This window comes from Microtus pennsylvanicus, chromosome 5 (assembly GCF_037038515.1).
Source record: "Microtus pennsylvanicus isolate mMicPen1 chromosome 5, mMicPen1.hap1, whole genome shotgun sequence".
In the NCBI taxonomy this organism is placed as follows: Eukaryota; Metazoa; Chordata; class Mammalia; order Rodentia; family Cricetidae; genus Microtus; species Microtus pennsylvanicus.
This window is the reverse complement of record NC_134583.1, coordinates 88,745,457-88,760,818: the sequence shown is the minus strand read 5'-3', so window position 1 is coordinate 88,760,818 and position 15,362 is coordinate 88,745,457. Positions and strand designations below refer to the sequence as shown.

Below are 15,362 nucleotides of genomic sequence, written 5' to 3'. Positions count from 1 at the left end.
AAGAACAATAAGGATTATCAAAATGATAATTAACAGTATTGTCAATCCCGGTTGACTATCCCTTCACTTAACTGTTCCATTTTAAAATCATGCATTGCATAATCATACAGAGACCTAACTTTCTCTATCATAATTGTGTTTCCCATTTTTTCCTTTCAGCAATCATTTTTTTTTACTTTCTTTCAAAAAAAATTTATTATGTATGCAGTGTTCTGCCTGCACACCAGTAGAGGGCACCAGATCGCATTATAGATGGCTGTGAGCCACCATGTGGTTGCTGGGAATTGAACTCAGGATCTTTGGCAGTCAATGCTCTTAAACTGAGCCATCTCTCTAGCCAAGCCACCTGATGCTTCTAATACCCAAGAAATGGCAGACTCCAGACACATAAGCTTTTAGTTTATTTGTCCTCTGGGAAATTGTCCGCAAACCACAGCAGATCAAGTCACCGCGGATCTACTCCTTTGGCTTTTTGCCAACATTGGCCTTCGCAGTCCCCCTAACCTTCTTCATTCTATTCTTGCGTTCCTTTCGCTGTTTTCGGGAGGTCTTTTTCTTCTCATAAAGGCCATGTCTTGCAAGTTTGTGTTTGGGTTCATTCTTCTTTGCATAATCGAGAGAATCATAGATCATGCCAAAGCCAGTTGTTTTCCCACCACCAAAATGAGTTCTGAATCCAAATACAAAGATGACATCTGGTGTGGTTTTGTACATTTTGGCTAACTTCTCCCGAATCTCTGTCTTTGGTACTGTTGCCTTCCCAGGGTGAAGGACATCAATAACCATCTGTTTTCTTTGAAGCAGACGGTTGGTCATGAACTTCCTGGTCCGGATCGTTACTGTGTCATTCATGATGACGGCCGCGCTGAGCTGCTAAAGCAGGACTCAGCAATCATTTTTTAATTGACTTTTTAAAAAAAAATATTTCTTTATTTATTATGTATACAATATTCTGTCTGTGTGTATGTCTGCAGGCCAGAAGAGGGCACCAGACCTCATTACAGATGGTTGTGAGCCACCATGTGGTTGCTGGGAATTGAACTCAGGACCTTTGGAAGAGCAAACAATGCTCTTAACCACTGAGCCATCTCTCCAACCCCTTTAATTGACTTTTATTGAGCTCTACATTTTTCTTTGCTCCCCTCCCTGCCTCTCCCCTACCCTTCAACCCTCTCCCAAGGTCCCCATGCTCCCAATTTACTCAGGAGATCTTGTCTTTTTCTACTTTCTGTTTCCAATCTTTTTTTTTTTTTTTTTTTGGTTTTTCGAGACAGGGTTTCTCTGTGGTTTTGGAGCCTGTCCTGGAACTAGCTCTTGTAGACCAGGCTGGTCTCGAATTCCAATCTTTTTAAACGTGGGAAAAACTCTGTTTTTAACTAATCCCCCCTTTAAGAATTCCCACTTTCCTCCCAGATCCGCCCACAGTGACCATGCAGTGGGAGGCTGACTGCTGCTGCGTACAACACAGAAGCCTGACTGCATTTCCAGGCGGTGACTGCTGCTGCGTACAACACAGAAGCCTGACTGCATTTCCAGGCGGTGACTGCTGCTGCGTACAACACAGAAGCCTGACTGCATTTCCAGGCGGTGACTGCTGCTGCGTACAACACAGAAGCCTGACTGCATTTCCAGGCGGTGACCTAGCTTGGCGGGAGCCTGAGAAGGGGGTCCGGGGAAAGCCCACCAGGAGAGAATAAAGGAAAACCTAGCCAGTGGGGCAGTGACTCTGGCTGAGCATAGCTTTGTTTGTTAGAACACAAATAAAATATCACTGCACTAGTCTAAGACACAAGACCCTTCTGAAGCTGCACTTAATCGTCCCATTGTTTCCTAGTATTTTACCTGTCCTTTCTACTTTTCCCTGCCCAAAGGCTCAGACAGAACCCAGTTCCCTGCTAAGCAAGTACTCTACTACTGAGCTATAGTCTCTGCATTCGTTCCCTTTTTTCTCTTTCCTTCCTTTGTGTGTTTTAACAAATAAAGATCAGAGTCAGAGCTAAGCCACTAGAGGCCAGGCAGTGGTGGCACACACCTTTAATCCTTTCTTTTCAATACAGGTCTTACCATGTAGCCCTGGCTGGCCTCAAAAAAAATTTTTTTTTTCACCAGGTAGTGGTGGCACACGCCTTTAATCTCAGCACCCGGGAAGCAGGAGCAGGCAGATCTCTGTGAGTTCGAGGCCAGCCTGTTCTACAGAGTAAGTTCCAGGACAGCCAGGGCTACATAGAAGAAACCCTGTCTCAAAAAAGTTGTTTATTTTTTTCGAGACCAGCCTGGTCTACAAGAGCTAGTTCCAGGACAGGCTCCAAAGCTGCAGAGAAACCCTGTCTCGAAAAACCAAAAAAAAAAAAAAAAAAGTTGTTTATTTTTTTGTGAATTTGCCCGCACATGTCTGTGGATACACGTGTTCCTGGCTTCTGAGGAGTCCAGAAGAGGGTATTAGATCATCTGGAACTGGAGTTACAGACGATGAGCTGCCACGCCAGTGCTGGAGCAAACCCAGGTCCTTTGGAAGAGCAGCCAGTGCTTTCAACTATTAAGCCATCTCCCCAGCCCCATCCACGTTTCTGTCTCCCCAGAGCTGGGATTAAAGGCATGTCCTGCCATTTGCTCGGGTTTTGTTTTGTTGTATTTAGACAACAGTTTAAGTCATACTTTGGCATCCTACTCTGATTCATTCCCTGGAAACTGCCAAATTTGAGAAGGACCCAAAGGAAAAAGAGCTCTGCTCGCACTCAGAAGGCATTTGGTCCCCAAATCATCACAAACCAGGAACTATTGGTCTCACCGGATTCAATGTACTGCATCAGGCTCAGGAAGACCCAAAAGGCACAAGTTTCATAGCCGTATGGCCTGAGCTCTACCTGTCTGCGTTGCCTCGATACCTCTTCCTTAACTCCTGGGAGTTTCCTATGACCAACTAATAGAGAAGAAAACCTTAGCATGGGCCAGTAGAAAGCAGAAGGGGCCAAAAATGGTCTGCTTGCGTTCTTCAGTCTCAACCAGGGTCAAAAACAGCAGTGAGGAAGCAAATGTGTACAACTTCAAGCAACAGACTTGGTCATCTACGTGGTGTGGAAGGAGAAAGAAGTGACCTAGAGAGGGGGTATGGAGTCCTGAGCAGGGTGGACACTGCAGACGCTAGTCAGGGGCCTGGAAGGGAGAGGTTGAGTGAGCACAGGCAAATGAATATGGGGAAGAGCTACTCAAGTGGATCTGGGAGAATGATGGCAGCGTGTGCCCAAGTCTCATCTCTTTAGTGTGGATGCTGGCCAGCTGGTTTTTGGGTCCACTCTTACGTTGCACAATTTATCCTTAAGTGTAGTACCATGACAACATGAGATGCAGGGTGTATATGGCTTGATCACTGATGGTGGCAAGTTAATCACATTCGAGGTCCCATCTGCTCTAGGGAGTCTGTGATTGGTTCATGGTGGAACCAGTGGGTTGTGGGAATTGCGGGTAGTGGAGAAAGCCCTGAGTGAATGTGTGCTGCTGATGTTGACATGGCCATGTCAAGGAAAACTGCCTCAGAGCCATGGGAAAATGGCAAACCCTTCTCCCAGGAGGAGGCTCAGAGGGATCACAAGCCTTTCCCCGTCCATGTGCTGATCTTGATAGTGTGTGCAGAAAATAGCCTAGCACTGCTCCCCTGCAGAGACTGCTCCGACTGAAATTAGCTAACCCTATCTTTGGTTGAGCATAAACCATAAAACCCACCTTCTTGACTCACCTGTAAGTAATAACCCTGACTATCTGTTCAACGAAGTAAGATATAAACACTGAGCTTCCAGGGTACTGAGGATTCTCCATCAGACAGCCCAGGCCACCTGATCCCAGATTTTCTGTCTGTGCCTTTGTTTTTTCTTCATTTTCTAGATGCTCTAGTCAAGTCAATTCCCACAGCCACACAAGGACTCAGCAGGCTATGGATTCTCCTTTCCTGCTTTTATCCTTTTGTAAAGGCTCACCTGCTCTACAAACTGGCACTGATTTTTACAAAAGTATAAGCAATGGCCACATCACCACCCAAAGATGATGCCACTGACTTGATAGGATGCTGGAGAGATCCAGGCTGGAGAACTTAGCTGTGCAGCTAGAAATGGTGCCTGTTAGCTGGACGGTGGTGGCACATGCCTTTAATCCCAGCACTCGGGAGGCAGAGGCAGGCGGATTTTTATGAGTTTGAGGCCAGCCTGGTCTACAAGAGCTAATTGCAGGACAGGCTCCAAAGCTACAGAGAAACCCTGTCTCAAAGGGGAAAAAAAAGAAAAATAAAAAAAGAAATGGTGCCTGTCATCATTTCCAATGGCTCTCTTGAACAATTTGTGTTCCCTGTCCTTATGGTGCTCAACCCTTCTGGATGAGCATTCCTGGTTTCGGGTGGCAGTGAGAGATATTTCTACCAAGGATGAAAGTATGCTTCTGCCAAGGAGCCCATGGCTGCTGCTTAGCCATGCCAAAATCCTCAAGTTTGGTAGCCAGGCAACCAGCAGTTGTTTCGATTCTGGGTTTGGAGGGTTAGTGCAGCAGTTACCAGTACACACTATTTCTGTGGAGAAAATGAGTTCAGTTACCAGCACCCACAAACACCTGTGATTCATTTCAGGGAATCTAATGCCCTCTTCTGGCCTCCTCAGGCACCTGCACACTTAAGCACATGTAGATACACTTATAATTAAAAAAAAAAAAAGGCTGGGTGGTGTTGGTGCAGGAAGCAGAGGCAGCAAACCCTGTGAGTTTGAGATCAGACTGGTCTACAGGGCAAGTTCCAGGACAGCCAAGGCTAAACAGAGAAACCCTGTCTCAAAACAATCCAAACCAGACAAACAAAAATGTATCTCCAAAAAGCAATAATAATAAATAATTTAAGTTAGATCAAAAGACAGAAAGAGAGCAAGACTAGCCTGCAGGCCTCCCTCTTTAGGTACACAACTTCAGAGTCAAGCGGCTGACAGTGTCTCTGAGAAATATCTGCACTGTCAGCATTTGACTTCTATCTCCAGTGCTCTCCTAAAAATGGCACCGTCCTGGATCCTGGGATAGCATCCAGTATCGTCAGGGAAATTTCTTTTCTTTTCTTTTCTTTTTTTTTTTTTTTTTTTGGTTTTTTAAGACAGGGTTTCTCTGTGGCTTTGGAGCCTGTCCTGGAACTAGCTCTGTAGACCAGGCTGGTCTCGAACTCACAGAGATCCGCCTGCCTCTGCCTCCCGAGTGCTGGGATTAAAGGCATGCGCCACCATCGCCCGGCGTCAGGGAAATTTCTAACTCCAATGAACACCACAAGCCAGGCGGTGGTGGCGCACGCCTTTAATCCCAGCACTTGGGAGGCAGAGGCAGGCGGATCTCTGTGAGTTCGAGACCAGCCTGGTCTACAAGACCTAGTTCTACGACAGGCTCCAAAACCACAGAGAAACCCTGTCTCGAAAAACCAAAAAAAGAAAAAAAAAGACCACCACAGTAGAATTTACTTCGGATACTTAAGCAAAGCACAACTAAACAAAGACCACAGATTGGCTGCTCCCACCCTGTGGAACCCCCACACTGGTATTTAGAGCAGCCCAGGATATAGCAGTATAGGTAAGACAAGTAGTCACACAAGTGGAGTGACATCTGTATTTTATTTTACCACCCCCCACGGGGTTTCTCTGTGCAGCTCTGGTTGTCCTGGAACTCTCTGTAAACCAACCAGGTTAGCCTCAAACTCAGAGATCCGCCTGCCTCTGCCTCCCAAGTGCTGGGATTAAAGGCATATGCCATCACACCTTTAAAACAGCCTTATACTATTTTAAAAAGAGAAACTCAATATTCAAAACTAAAAAAACTCTTGGTAAGTCCCTACGCCTGTGCAACTATATGCAAATATGTGGCTGGGTCTTCAAATCTCTTCAGCCCCACTGACTCTCCAGGGTCCAGAATCTCACTTCCCAGCTTCTTACTGAGGGTTTTGCTTCCTGCTGCCACTACGAGGCGCCCGAACAAAGCACAGGTCAAAGCCTAACCACTTGATCTGCGTGACCCGCGTCGCACCCAGTGGGCGTCACGTGACAGACTCGGTCTTCCTCCAATCGCAGTGCGAGCTGTGGGGATTCTCTCTATTACTTGGTCTCAGGCTTACAACACCTTGTTCTTCCATTCCCGAAGTGGGCTTGCTCCTTGCCACCAGCGAGCCAGCAGTGACTCTCAAGTGTTTTTTTTCTTAATTAGCTTCGCGGGGCTTGGGCCTGTAGCTCACTCAATTCCGGAAGTGACGTTTCCCAGAGGGGCCGGAAGTGGCAGTGGAGGGAGGGAAGATGGCGGAGGTGGTGAGTCCGGTGCCCGGGGCGGGGCGGAGGGAGCCAGGGGAGGTGGGTAGAGCCCGAGGCCCCCCAGTAGCCGACCCTGGCGCCGCGCTGTCTCCCCAGGGGGAGATAATCGAGGGCTGCCGCCTGCCCGTGCTGCGGCGCAACCAGGACAACGAAGATGAGTGGCGTGAGTGACGTCGGGGGGCGGGTCCAAGGAACCAGAGGGCGAGGGGCGGGAGGGAGTCAACGAGCACACGGGAGGGGGAGGGGCTTCTGCAATCCTGGGGCGGTCGCAGATACTCGGGAGGAGGGGCGTGACTTTTAGACGTGCGGCGATGAGCCGGGCGGGGCTTGAAGAGAGGTGTCACTTGGTGACTGAAGAGGTCTTGAGCCAACCCTTCTAGGTGCTGGGGTATAGGGATCCAGCCTGGAGGTGGAATTCAGGTCGGAGGGTGGAGTCTCATGACCTGGCTAGGCTAAGACCCCCTGTCTGTGCTGTTCCCATAGCCCTGGCTGAGATCCTGAGCGTGAAGGACATCAGTGGCCGGAAGCTTTTCTATGTCCATTACATTGATTGTGAGTACTGGGCCGGGAAAGTGGGGTTGCTGGATAGGATTGAGGGCAGCTTCTGGCCTTCCTCCTGAACCATTTCCACTGCTGCAGTCAACAAACGTCTGGATGAATGGGTGACTCACGAACGGCTGGACTTGAAGAAGATCCAGTTCCCCAAGAAAGAGGCCAAGACCCCTACCAAGAACGGACTTCCTGGATCCCGCCCCGGCTCTCCCGAAAGAGAGGTGGTGAGTAGGTCCCCCATTTCACCTTTTCTCTGCTGCCTCTTCCTTCTGGCATCTCTTGGCCTCAGGGGTTCCTGAATGGGCAGGAGGCAGCATTCTCCTGCCATGACTTCAACTTGCAAAAGGATGGGGGCCAAATTGCAGGTGTAGCTCCAGAGTCCACTATTGCCTTGCTTTAGAGAAGGCAGAGGGTGGGATTTGACCATTCCATGTTGAGGGGCCCATTTGCCCCTTCGCCATCCCACCATCCCCACCCCAGAGGAAGACTGGACCTATCTCTACAGCCGGCCTCCGCCCAGGCCAGCGGGAAGACCTTGCCAATCCCGGTCCAGATCACACTCCGCTTCAACCTGCCCAAGGAGCGGGAGGCCATTCCCGGTGGCGAGCCTGACCAGCCGCTCTCCTCCAGCTCCTGCCTGCAACCCAACCACCGCTCAACGGTACCCTCAGCAATTCCAGGGACCTTGCTTTCTTCTCAGGTCCCACCTTCTCTACCTTCTGACCCACCTTTCCTGGTTTCTCTCTGCAGAAACGGAAGGTGGAAGTGGTTTCACCAGCAACTCCAGTGCCCAGCGAGACAGCCCCAGCCTCAGTTTTCCCTCAGGTGAGTCTTGCAATTTTGTTTTTTAAAGATTTATTTTTATGTGTATGAGTGTTTTGTCTGCATTTTGTATGTGCACCATTTGCCTGCCTGGTGCCATGGCCAGAAAAGGGCATTGGGTCCATTGAAACTGGAGTTAGAGATGTTTGGCCACCATACATGCTGGGAAGGGAACACATGTCCTCTGAAGAGGAGCCGCCTTGACAGCCCCTCCAGTCTTACCCCTTCATCTTTTCTCAGTCTAGCACCCTCCTTCAGGTTCGTCTAACGCTCATCCTTTCTCTTCCATCTCATTCACAGAATGGATCAGCCCGTAGGGCAGTGGCAGCACAGCCAGGACGGAAGAGGAAGTCTAATTGCTTGGGCACTGATGAGGTGGGTATCAAAGAACAGAGGAAGAGAAAAGCTGGGTGAAGGGAATGGACTTGGGCAAGGAGAGTTCATTCAATGACTAATTTAAAATCATAAAAGCTGGGCAGTGGTGGCACATGCCTTTAATCCCAGAATCCAGGAGAGGCAGGCTGATATCTGAGTTTGAGGCCAGCTTGGTCTACAGAGTGAGTTCCAGGACAGTCAGAGCTATACTGAGAAACCTTGTCTTGAGGGAGGAAAAAACCAAAACCAAAAACGAGGTGGTAGGCAGTAGATGGTGATGAGATTAAGAGCCAGGCAGATTAGCCATTAGGTGATTTTCATCATATCAGTTTCTCAGTTTTGGTTTATTTTGATAAGAGGATTATGATGCTTTCCCCTTAGTTAACGTTAGGTTTGAAGAAACCTATGGCAGGGTTGTGAGCCATGTTCTGCTTAACTGTCTGCTATAATCTACCACTTCCAACTTGCCTTGGGCAGGACTCTCAGGACAGCTCAGATGGAATACCATCAGCGCCACGCATGACTGGCAGCTTGGTGTCTGATCGGAGTCACGACGACATTGTCACCCGGATGAAGAACATTGAGTGTATTGAGCTTGGCCGGCATCGCCTCAAGCCGTGGTACTTCTCCCCGTACCCACAAGAGCTCACCACACTGCCTGTCCTCTACCTGTGCGAATTTTGCCTCAAATATGGCCGTAGCCTCAAGTGTCTACAGCGTCACTTGGTATGAGTGGTCTTGGGAGGCCTGCCTCTCCCGTATGCCCACAGCAGTCCCCACCTGATCCTCCTTTTGTCCTTAGACCAAATGTGACCTTCGGCACCCTCCAGGCAATGAAATTTACCGCAAGGGCACCATCTCCTTTTTTGAGATTGATGGACGGAAAAACAAGGTTAGTGGCTGGGGCAGTAGGGCCTAGAATAAGCCACATAAACAACTTTTTCTTGCTCAGAACAGTTGACCACTCTGATTCAGCCTGTTTCATTGAATTCCTGGTGTAAAGCAGGGGCGGTAGGAGTGCACAAGACACTAAGATTTAGACCAGCTATTCTCTGAGAGGTCACTTGACGGTAGAAGCAGACACACCACGGCTACTCAGATCCCAATGGAGAAGTATCGTGAAACGAAGCATAAGTTAGCAGAGTTCAAAGGAAGTTATCACCAGAACTCTAGGTAGTATATGCCTATAATCCCAGCACTCAGAAAGCTCCTGAGTTCCAGGTCAGCCTGAGCTATAATGAGTTCCAAGCCAACATGGGCTATAAAGTAAGAAGGACTTAGTTTCGAGGAGCCAAGAGCAAAACAGATAACAACTTATGGTAGCAAAAGTCAAATGTAAAACTAGAGGCAGTTTGAACAGTTTAGCCTAGCGTTGTAATCACAACATCCAAGAGGCTGAGGCCAGAGCATTTGAAATTCAAGGCTAGCTAGTAAGGACCCTTTCTCAAAACCAAACAAACAAAAAAGATTTTAGATGGGTTGGGTGGCATATGCTGTAATCCCAAGATTCAGGAAGCAGGGGCAGGTGGTCTACTGGTCTGTAGGAGTTCTGGGCCACCCAGGGATATACAGTGAAGCCCTATTTTGAAAAAGTTTCTAGGTTGACCTATGAGCCTGAATATGAAGGAGAGAACATTTTTTAAGGCAATTCTAAGTAGTTGTCTGACATGCTAGAACAGTATACATGAAAAATAAAAGGGAAGGGAGAGGGGATAAAGCAAGACTTTGAAGGTGAGAGGTCAGGTAGCAGGAACAAGATCATTGGAGGAGCAGGTTTGGGTATTCCTGGCTGTCCTGTATTCAGGCTGGCCTCACAGAGATCTGCCTGCCTGTGCCTCCTGAGTGCTGGGATTAAAGGTGTGCGCCACCACCACCCAGCCACACTAATGTGTATTAAGAGTAAAGCTATCTAGAATATTACCCTACAAATCGTGTGTATAGTAAAGCAGCCAGTCCAAAGTTTTGCAGGAAGAACCACCAAGTCTGGCATTTTCTTAACCCTCCATTGGAGAATACCAGACCAGTTCCCAGGAGGCATCACTGTGGCTAGAGCAAGAGGGTTTTTGACACCCAAGGACAGCCATGTGGGCAGAACTTCTGTTCTGAGACTGAGTTTGAGGCTAACTCCATGGGGAAATTTTTTTAAAAGGGGAGGTGGGCAGGCAGATGACACCCACTTTAGCCTTTAATCCCAGTACTCGGGAGGCAGACATCTGAGTTTGAGGCCAACCTGGTCTACAGGATGAGTACCAGAACAGCCAGGACTAAACAGGTAAACCCTGTCTCGAAAAACAGACAAACAAGGTCTCACTATGTAGCCCTAACTGACTGGCCTCAAACTTACAGCCTGCCTCTGCCTCCCGAGTGCTGAGATTATAAGCATACACTACCATGCCTGGCTTGGAACATTCTTGACTATTGTTAAGTGGAACAGAAGGCAATGCTGGCCCAGGGCAGGCTTTGCTGGGTATACAGGAAGCTGTGTAGCTCACCTAGGGGCAGGCAGCTAGGCACATGCTCCTGGACACTTAAGTGGCAGCAGTGGCGCACCCCTTTAATCCCAGCACTTGGAGGGCAGAGGCAGGCGGATCTCTGAAGTTGAGGTCAGCCTGGTCTACAGAGTGAGTTCCAGGACAGCTGGGGGAGGAGGTGGCCCCTTACCTAAACAGTGGTAATGGCCTGACTGGTGGGGTCAGGGTCCTAGGAGGGAAGCTTATCACTTGTCAACTTGAAGCAGCACAAAGAAGTGCTCCCCAGAGTTCTTGAGATGGCTCAATGGGTAGAAGTCCTTGTCACACAACCCTGGGCACTTGAGTTCACTTTGTAGAACCCATACCAGAAGGAGAGAATGGACTTCTGAAAGGTTCCTGACTTCCACATGCATGTGGTGGTTTATGGGCACCTGCAGCCATAGCCACATATGCCACAACAAAATGTACCTCTTTGCTGGGCTGTGGTGCTACACACGGCACACACCTTTAATCCCAGCACTCTGAAGGCAGAGGCAGGTGGATATCCATGAGTTTGAGGCCAGCCTGGTCTACAAAGTGAATTCCAGGGCAGCCAGGGCTGCTACACGTGAAATCCTGTCTCAAAAAACCAAACAAAGCGTAACTCTTTACCCAGAGTAGTGACTGACAGGCCTTTGTCTTTACAGAGTTACTCACAAAACCTGTGTCTTCTGGCCAAGTGCTTCCTGGACCACAAGACGCTGTACTATGACACAGACCCCTTCCTCTTCTATGTGATGACAGAGTACGACTGCAAGGGCTTCCACATTGTGGGCTACTTCTCCAAGGTCAGCACTCACCCCGGCTGTGCCTGGACGGCCAAGCCCCAAGCCAGGCCTTTGTTACAACTCACCCCTCTTTCAGGAGAAGGAATCTACGGAAGATTACAATGTGGCCTGCATCCTGACTCTGCCCCCGTACCAGCGCCGGGGCTACGGCAAGCTGCTTATTGAGTTCAGTGAGTATTGGAGTCTGGGGGCTGACGGGCTCATCATCTGTGCGTCACATGCAGGCATGCCCATCACCAAGAGCTGCCAGAAAGAAAGGGTCACTTTCCCAAGTTCTTTCCCCGAGTAACTGCCCTATTTCTTGGAGGTTTCAAACCCTCACTTCTCTTTGGCTAAAGGTTTAAGTACTCCCATACTTTTCCAAGCTGGAATCATCTGTTCTCATGTGGAGCAGCTCAGCTCCTCATGCTCATCTATAGGTGTGTACTGGTACACGTTCTCGGTTACGTCACCGGGTATCCCCTGAGCCTTGCAGGCACATGTGCAAAGGCTGTTTAACCCACTGAAGGATGAGTTTGCCCCTGTTCTTTGTCACACTAGTCTTTTAAAGCCCAGGAGAGCTTTGGCCCCTTCGCACAGGCTCTTAACTCTGCAGTCACATTGTTTTCTAGTGTTAACCCCATCCACCCCATCCCATTCTCTCAAATATTCTCTGATCTAGGAGTCAGGGAAGAAGGGTTAGCTTTTTTGATGGTGAAACACAGGTGCTTTACTTGTTTAAAGTCATGATCTGGAGTATTTTTTAGTTGGGTGGTTTCAAGTTAGGAATTACTTTCTCTAGAAACTCGGGGGACGGACCATAGAAGTACCATGAGACAGATACAGGGAGGGGCAATCACTGAACAGGGTCAGGAACTCAGAACTAGAGGAAAGTGTGGCATCCAGTGGGTTCATGGAACCATACACGTGTGCATCCAGGAGGGTTGAGTAGGAAACCCTATGCTCTCTTGCACTTCTGGCTGCCTTTCCAGACACCAGCCTCTCTGATCCATCTTGTCCAGGGATGATTGAGCAAAGACTGGCCAACAGCGATGTAGCTAGGAGCAGAGAATGTCAAGAACCATTAAGAGGCTGGAGGTATAGCTGAGGGTAAGGAAGGCTTTCTCCAAACCAACAGGGCCATCCCCAGGGTCCTGACAAGAGAGTAAAGAACCGTCAGCTCTGCGGTTCCTAAAGGTCTCATTGTGAACTGTCTGGCCTGCCCAGTAGTCAACACAAGAGGGAAAGGACAGTTACAGAAGTCAGTCACCTGGCTCCGAGGAAGCCAGTAACATTCCCAGGATCACAGCTAGACAAACTAATGACCCTGAAAAGGCTCCAGTATCCTAAGGTCACAAAGGCCTCCCTCACCACCCTTCCAGTGCCCCCAGACACAGGCTGGGATGGCAAAGGAGAATCTAGCACTTCCATCTCACCAACTTCCACTGGCTGGCAAGTACCCAGTCATAGCTCCTTTCTAGGTGCCTAAGCTCCTCTACCCACTCAGCAGGCAGGGAGGCTACTCACCCATTACCAAGAGTAAGTGAGAGACAGAAACCAGGCAGCCTAGCTCTGCAGTATCTGCTCTTACCTATACCTGTGCATACCTTGATGCTTACTCAGCCTCTGTGCTCCATTGCTTTAGGCTATGAGCTCTCTAAAGTAGAAGGAAAGACAGGGACTCCTGAGAAGCCCCTGTCAGATCTTGGCCTCTTATCCTATCGAAGTTACTGGTCCCAGACCATCTTGGAGATCCTGATGGGATTGAAGTCGGAGAGCGGGGAGAGGCCACAGATCACCATCAAGTGAGCCTGAATGCCCAGCTGGGGGTGCATGGTACGGCCTGTCTGTTCCTGGGGCTCCTGGGGACAGATGATACCCTCAGGGGACCTAACTTTTGCCCTCCCACAGTGAGATCAGTGAAATCACCAGTATCAAGAAAGAAGACGTTATCTCCACACTACAGTATCTCAATCTCATCAATTACTACAAGGTCAGGAGACACCTAAGGGGATACTGAATGGGGTGCAGGTGGCAGACCCTATGCGCTGACCACATGCTGGTCTATCTCTTGCCTAGGGCCAGTATATCCTCACTCTGTCAGAGGACATCGTGGATGGCCATGAGCGGGCTATGCTCAAGCGTCTCCTTCGAATTGACTCCAAGTGTCTGCACTTCACTCCCAAAGACTGGAGCAAGAGAGGAAAGTGGTGACCAGGCTCTGCCCATTGCAACACCGAGAGCTGGCAGAACTGGGGCTTCAGGCTCTCATCCCTTCCGAGAGGCACGCCAAGGGAGACAGGGCTGAGGACAGCTCCAAAAGGAGAGGCCTAGGAGGGGCCAACTAGTGGACAGTACCAAGGCCAGCTCAGGGCTAGCTGGTTCATGGGCCCAGGTCTGCTCTGAACACAGGGACCAGAGGGATCCAGGTGGCCGTGTACACTGAGCCGGTGGGAGCGCTCTGTACAGAGGACTGTGATTGTAAACATTTCTTTTGTAAAGGAGCAGCTGGAGGGTGGGGTGGCTGCTGGTTGTAAAATTCTGGCCCCTCTTGCCCCCAGCAATAAATTGTTTATATATGCAGAGTTATCAAAAGTTCTTGCCCGACTGGGTGTCATACCATGCCAGCCTCTCACAGGTGCTAGGAAGAGCTCATTTATTGGGACAGAAACAGTGGCTCCAAAGTGAACTCATTGCTGGTTTACTGGTGTGAAGGGATCCGTGGCTTCCGTTTTCGTGCTCTGGCTATCAGTCCTCAGGCACCTGTGCGTGAATCTGCAACAGGAGTCACTTCTACTACGTGACTTTTAATACAAAGCATTTAGGTGGGGACTCAGCTACTCAGGGTAATAGTTCCTTCTAAGAAGTCCAGACGACAGAGGTGGAAGTGCCTCCCACCACTCCGCAGTCTGGTCCTCTAGAGTCATGGTCCCCATGGTGCTCACTGCCTAAAAAGCCCAAATCACTACGGACGACTCAAACCGGGTGGGAGGACGGACCGAGCCTAGGGAGAAAAGGGCCGTATGTGTACTCACCGCTGCAGCGAGGCTGGGCCAATCTAGGGCCCTGTGCACTTTGGCATCCGGACCGGGGACCGTTTCCAGACCCCACAGTGTGAAGTGGCTAAAGCTGCCGGTGGCTCCGATGGAGCGGTCCTAGGAAAGGCCGAGTTGAGAACCGGCACCGCGGCTATGACCCTCGTCCCGAGTCTACCCTCTCCCTCTGCTCACGAAATCGCGCGCTAGCGGTTCCTGCGCCTTGTTCGTTTTGTCTTCCGCGTCCCCCGAGTTCAGCTTCCTTATCAGCCCCTTTCCCATCTCCTCCGTCACCATCACGAATCCCGAAAATCCCGGAGGCACAGCCACCTCCTCGCCCTGCAGGCAGCGACCCCGAAACGACACCTGCAGCCCTGTGGGAGGAACACGCAAAGCCCATCAGGCGGGCCTGGCCCCGGGGAACGGGCTGGCGGCTTCTCCCGCGGACCACCAAGCCTGTGAGCGCTGTGGCCTGAGCTGGGCCTGACGGGACTCACCGTCTGCACCGCTGCGAACGGCGGGTGTGAAGAAGCGTTCCACCGGAGCGGGCCGGCTCACCGGAACCTCGCAGGGCAGGAGGTGCAGCGTAGCCGGCGCGGCGCCACGCAGCGAGCCAGAGCGCAAGTGGACGCGCTGTTTGCCGTCCGCTGCGTCGTCTGGGCTCTCCATCACCAGACGCTCGCGGGCTCAGGCAAAACCTGGCGGGTGAAGCGCGCGAGGCCTGTCGGGAGACCGAACACTCTCGGCGCAGAGCCTTGTGGGATTCGTAGTCTTTTCACCGGAGGCCGCTGTCTGCGAGGACATGCCTTCCTGTGGTCAAGGCTTTTTTATTTTTATTTTTTAAATCTTTAACGGTGTGTGATTTCATCTTCGTGCCTCCACTTCCCCGGTGCTGGGGTTTATAGCCCTGTGCCACCATACCCAGCTCTAACATTTTTCTTTTCTTTTTTTCCAAGACAGGGTTTCTCTGTAGCTTTGGACCCTGTCCTGAAC

The 15,362-nt window shown here is 50.1% G+C and overlaps 3 protein-coding genes across 9 annotated transcripts; 1 reads left to right on the top strand and 2 right to left on the bottom strand.

The window, feature by feature from the left end:
* Positions 1-384: 384 nt before the first annotated feature.
* Positions 385-878, bottom strand: LOC142850077 (small ribosomal subunit protein eS24-like). The gene has a single exon (XM_075973151.1). The coding sequence runs from the start codon at positions 850-852 to the stop codon at positions 457-459; it is 396 nt and encodes a 131-aa protein (XP_075829266.1). The 5' UTR covers positions 853-878; the 3' UTR covers positions 385-456.
* A 5,138-nt stretch (positions 879-6,016) lies between these two features.
* Positions 6,017-13,917, top strand: Kat5 (lysine acetyltransferase 5). Of its 6 annotated transcripts, XM_075973144.1 has the most exons (14): positions 6,017-6,305; positions 6,405-6,471; positions 6,792-6,860; positions 6,948-7,084; positions 7,366-7,521; positions 7,611-7,685; positions 7,983-8,057; positions 8,535-8,783; positions 8,860-8,949; positions 11,215-11,355; positions 11,432-11,525; positions 12,980-13,139; positions 13,246-13,327; positions 13,414-13,917. In XM_075973144.1, the coding sequence occupies exons 1-14, from the start codon at positions 6,294-6,296 to the stop codon at positions 13,546-13,548; spliced, it is 1,542 nt and encodes a 513-aa protein (XP_075829259.1). In that variant the 5' UTR covers positions 6,017-6,293; the 3' UTR covers positions 13,549-13,917. The 6 variants fall into 6 exon arrangements, with proteins under 6 accessions (XP_075829259.1, XP_075829261.1, XP_075829258.1 ...); XM_075973146.1 differs by lacking the exon at positions 7,366-7,521 and having other exon boundaries at positions 6,047-6,305; XM_075973143.1 differs by having other exon boundaries at positions 6,279-6,471.
* Rnaseh2c (ribonuclease H2 subunit C) lies at positions 12,039-15,090 on the bottom strand. 2 transcript variants are annotated; one of them, XM_075973149.1, is made up of 4 exons: positions 14,867-15,090; positions 14,565-14,743; positions 14,370-14,489; positions 12,039-12,392 (listed from the first exon to the last, which is right to left on the bottom strand). In XM_075973149.1, exons 1-4 carry the CDS (start codon positions 15,036-15,038, stop codon positions 12,246-12,248), a joined length of 618 nt encoding a protein of 205 aa, XP_075829264.1. In that variant the 5' UTR covers positions 15,039-15,090; the 3' UTR covers positions 12,039-12,245. The 2 variants fall into 2 exon arrangements, with proteins under 2 accessions (XP_075829264.1, XP_075829265.1); XM_075973150.1 differs by lacking the exon at positions 12,039-12,392 and adding an exon at positions 13,974-14,109.
* Positions 15,091-15,362: the final 272 nt, after the last annotated feature.

What these genes read in the sequence shown, in the direction of transcription:
- LOC142850077 (XM_075973151.1), bottom strand. Translation starts at nt 852, where the DNA reads ATGAATGACACAGTAACGATCCGGACCAGGAAGTTCATGACCAACCGT.
- Kat5 (XM_075973143.1), top strand. Translation starts at nt 6,294, where the DNA reads ATGGCGGAGGTGGTGAGTCCGGTGCCCGGGGCGGGGCGGAGGGAGCCA. An exon ending in TTGTGGGCTACTTCTCCAAG is followed by an intron (nt 11,356 to 11,431) that starts GTCAGCACTCAC and finishes CCCCTCTTTCAG; the next exon opens with GAGAAGGAATCTACGGAAGA. An exon ending in CAAGCTGCTTATTGAGTTCA is followed by an intron (nt 11,526 to 12,979) that starts GTGAGTATTGGA and finishes CCATTGCTTTAG; the next exon opens with GCTATGAGCTCTCTAAAGTA.
- Rnaseh2c (XM_075973149.1), bottom strand. Translation starts at nt 15,038, where the DNA reads ATGGAGAGCCCAGACGACGCAGCGGACGGCAAACAGCGCGTCCACTTG. An exon ending in CGTTCGCAGCGGTGCAGACG is followed by an intron (nt 14,744 to 14,866) that starts GTGAGTCCCGTC and finishes TTCCTCCCACAG; the next exon opens with GGCTGCAGGTGTCGTTTCGG. An exon ending in AACCGCTAGCGCGCGATTTC is followed by an intron (nt 14,490 to 14,564) that starts GTGAGCAGAGGG and finishes GGCCTTTCCTAG; the next exon opens with GACCGCTCCATCGGAGCCAC.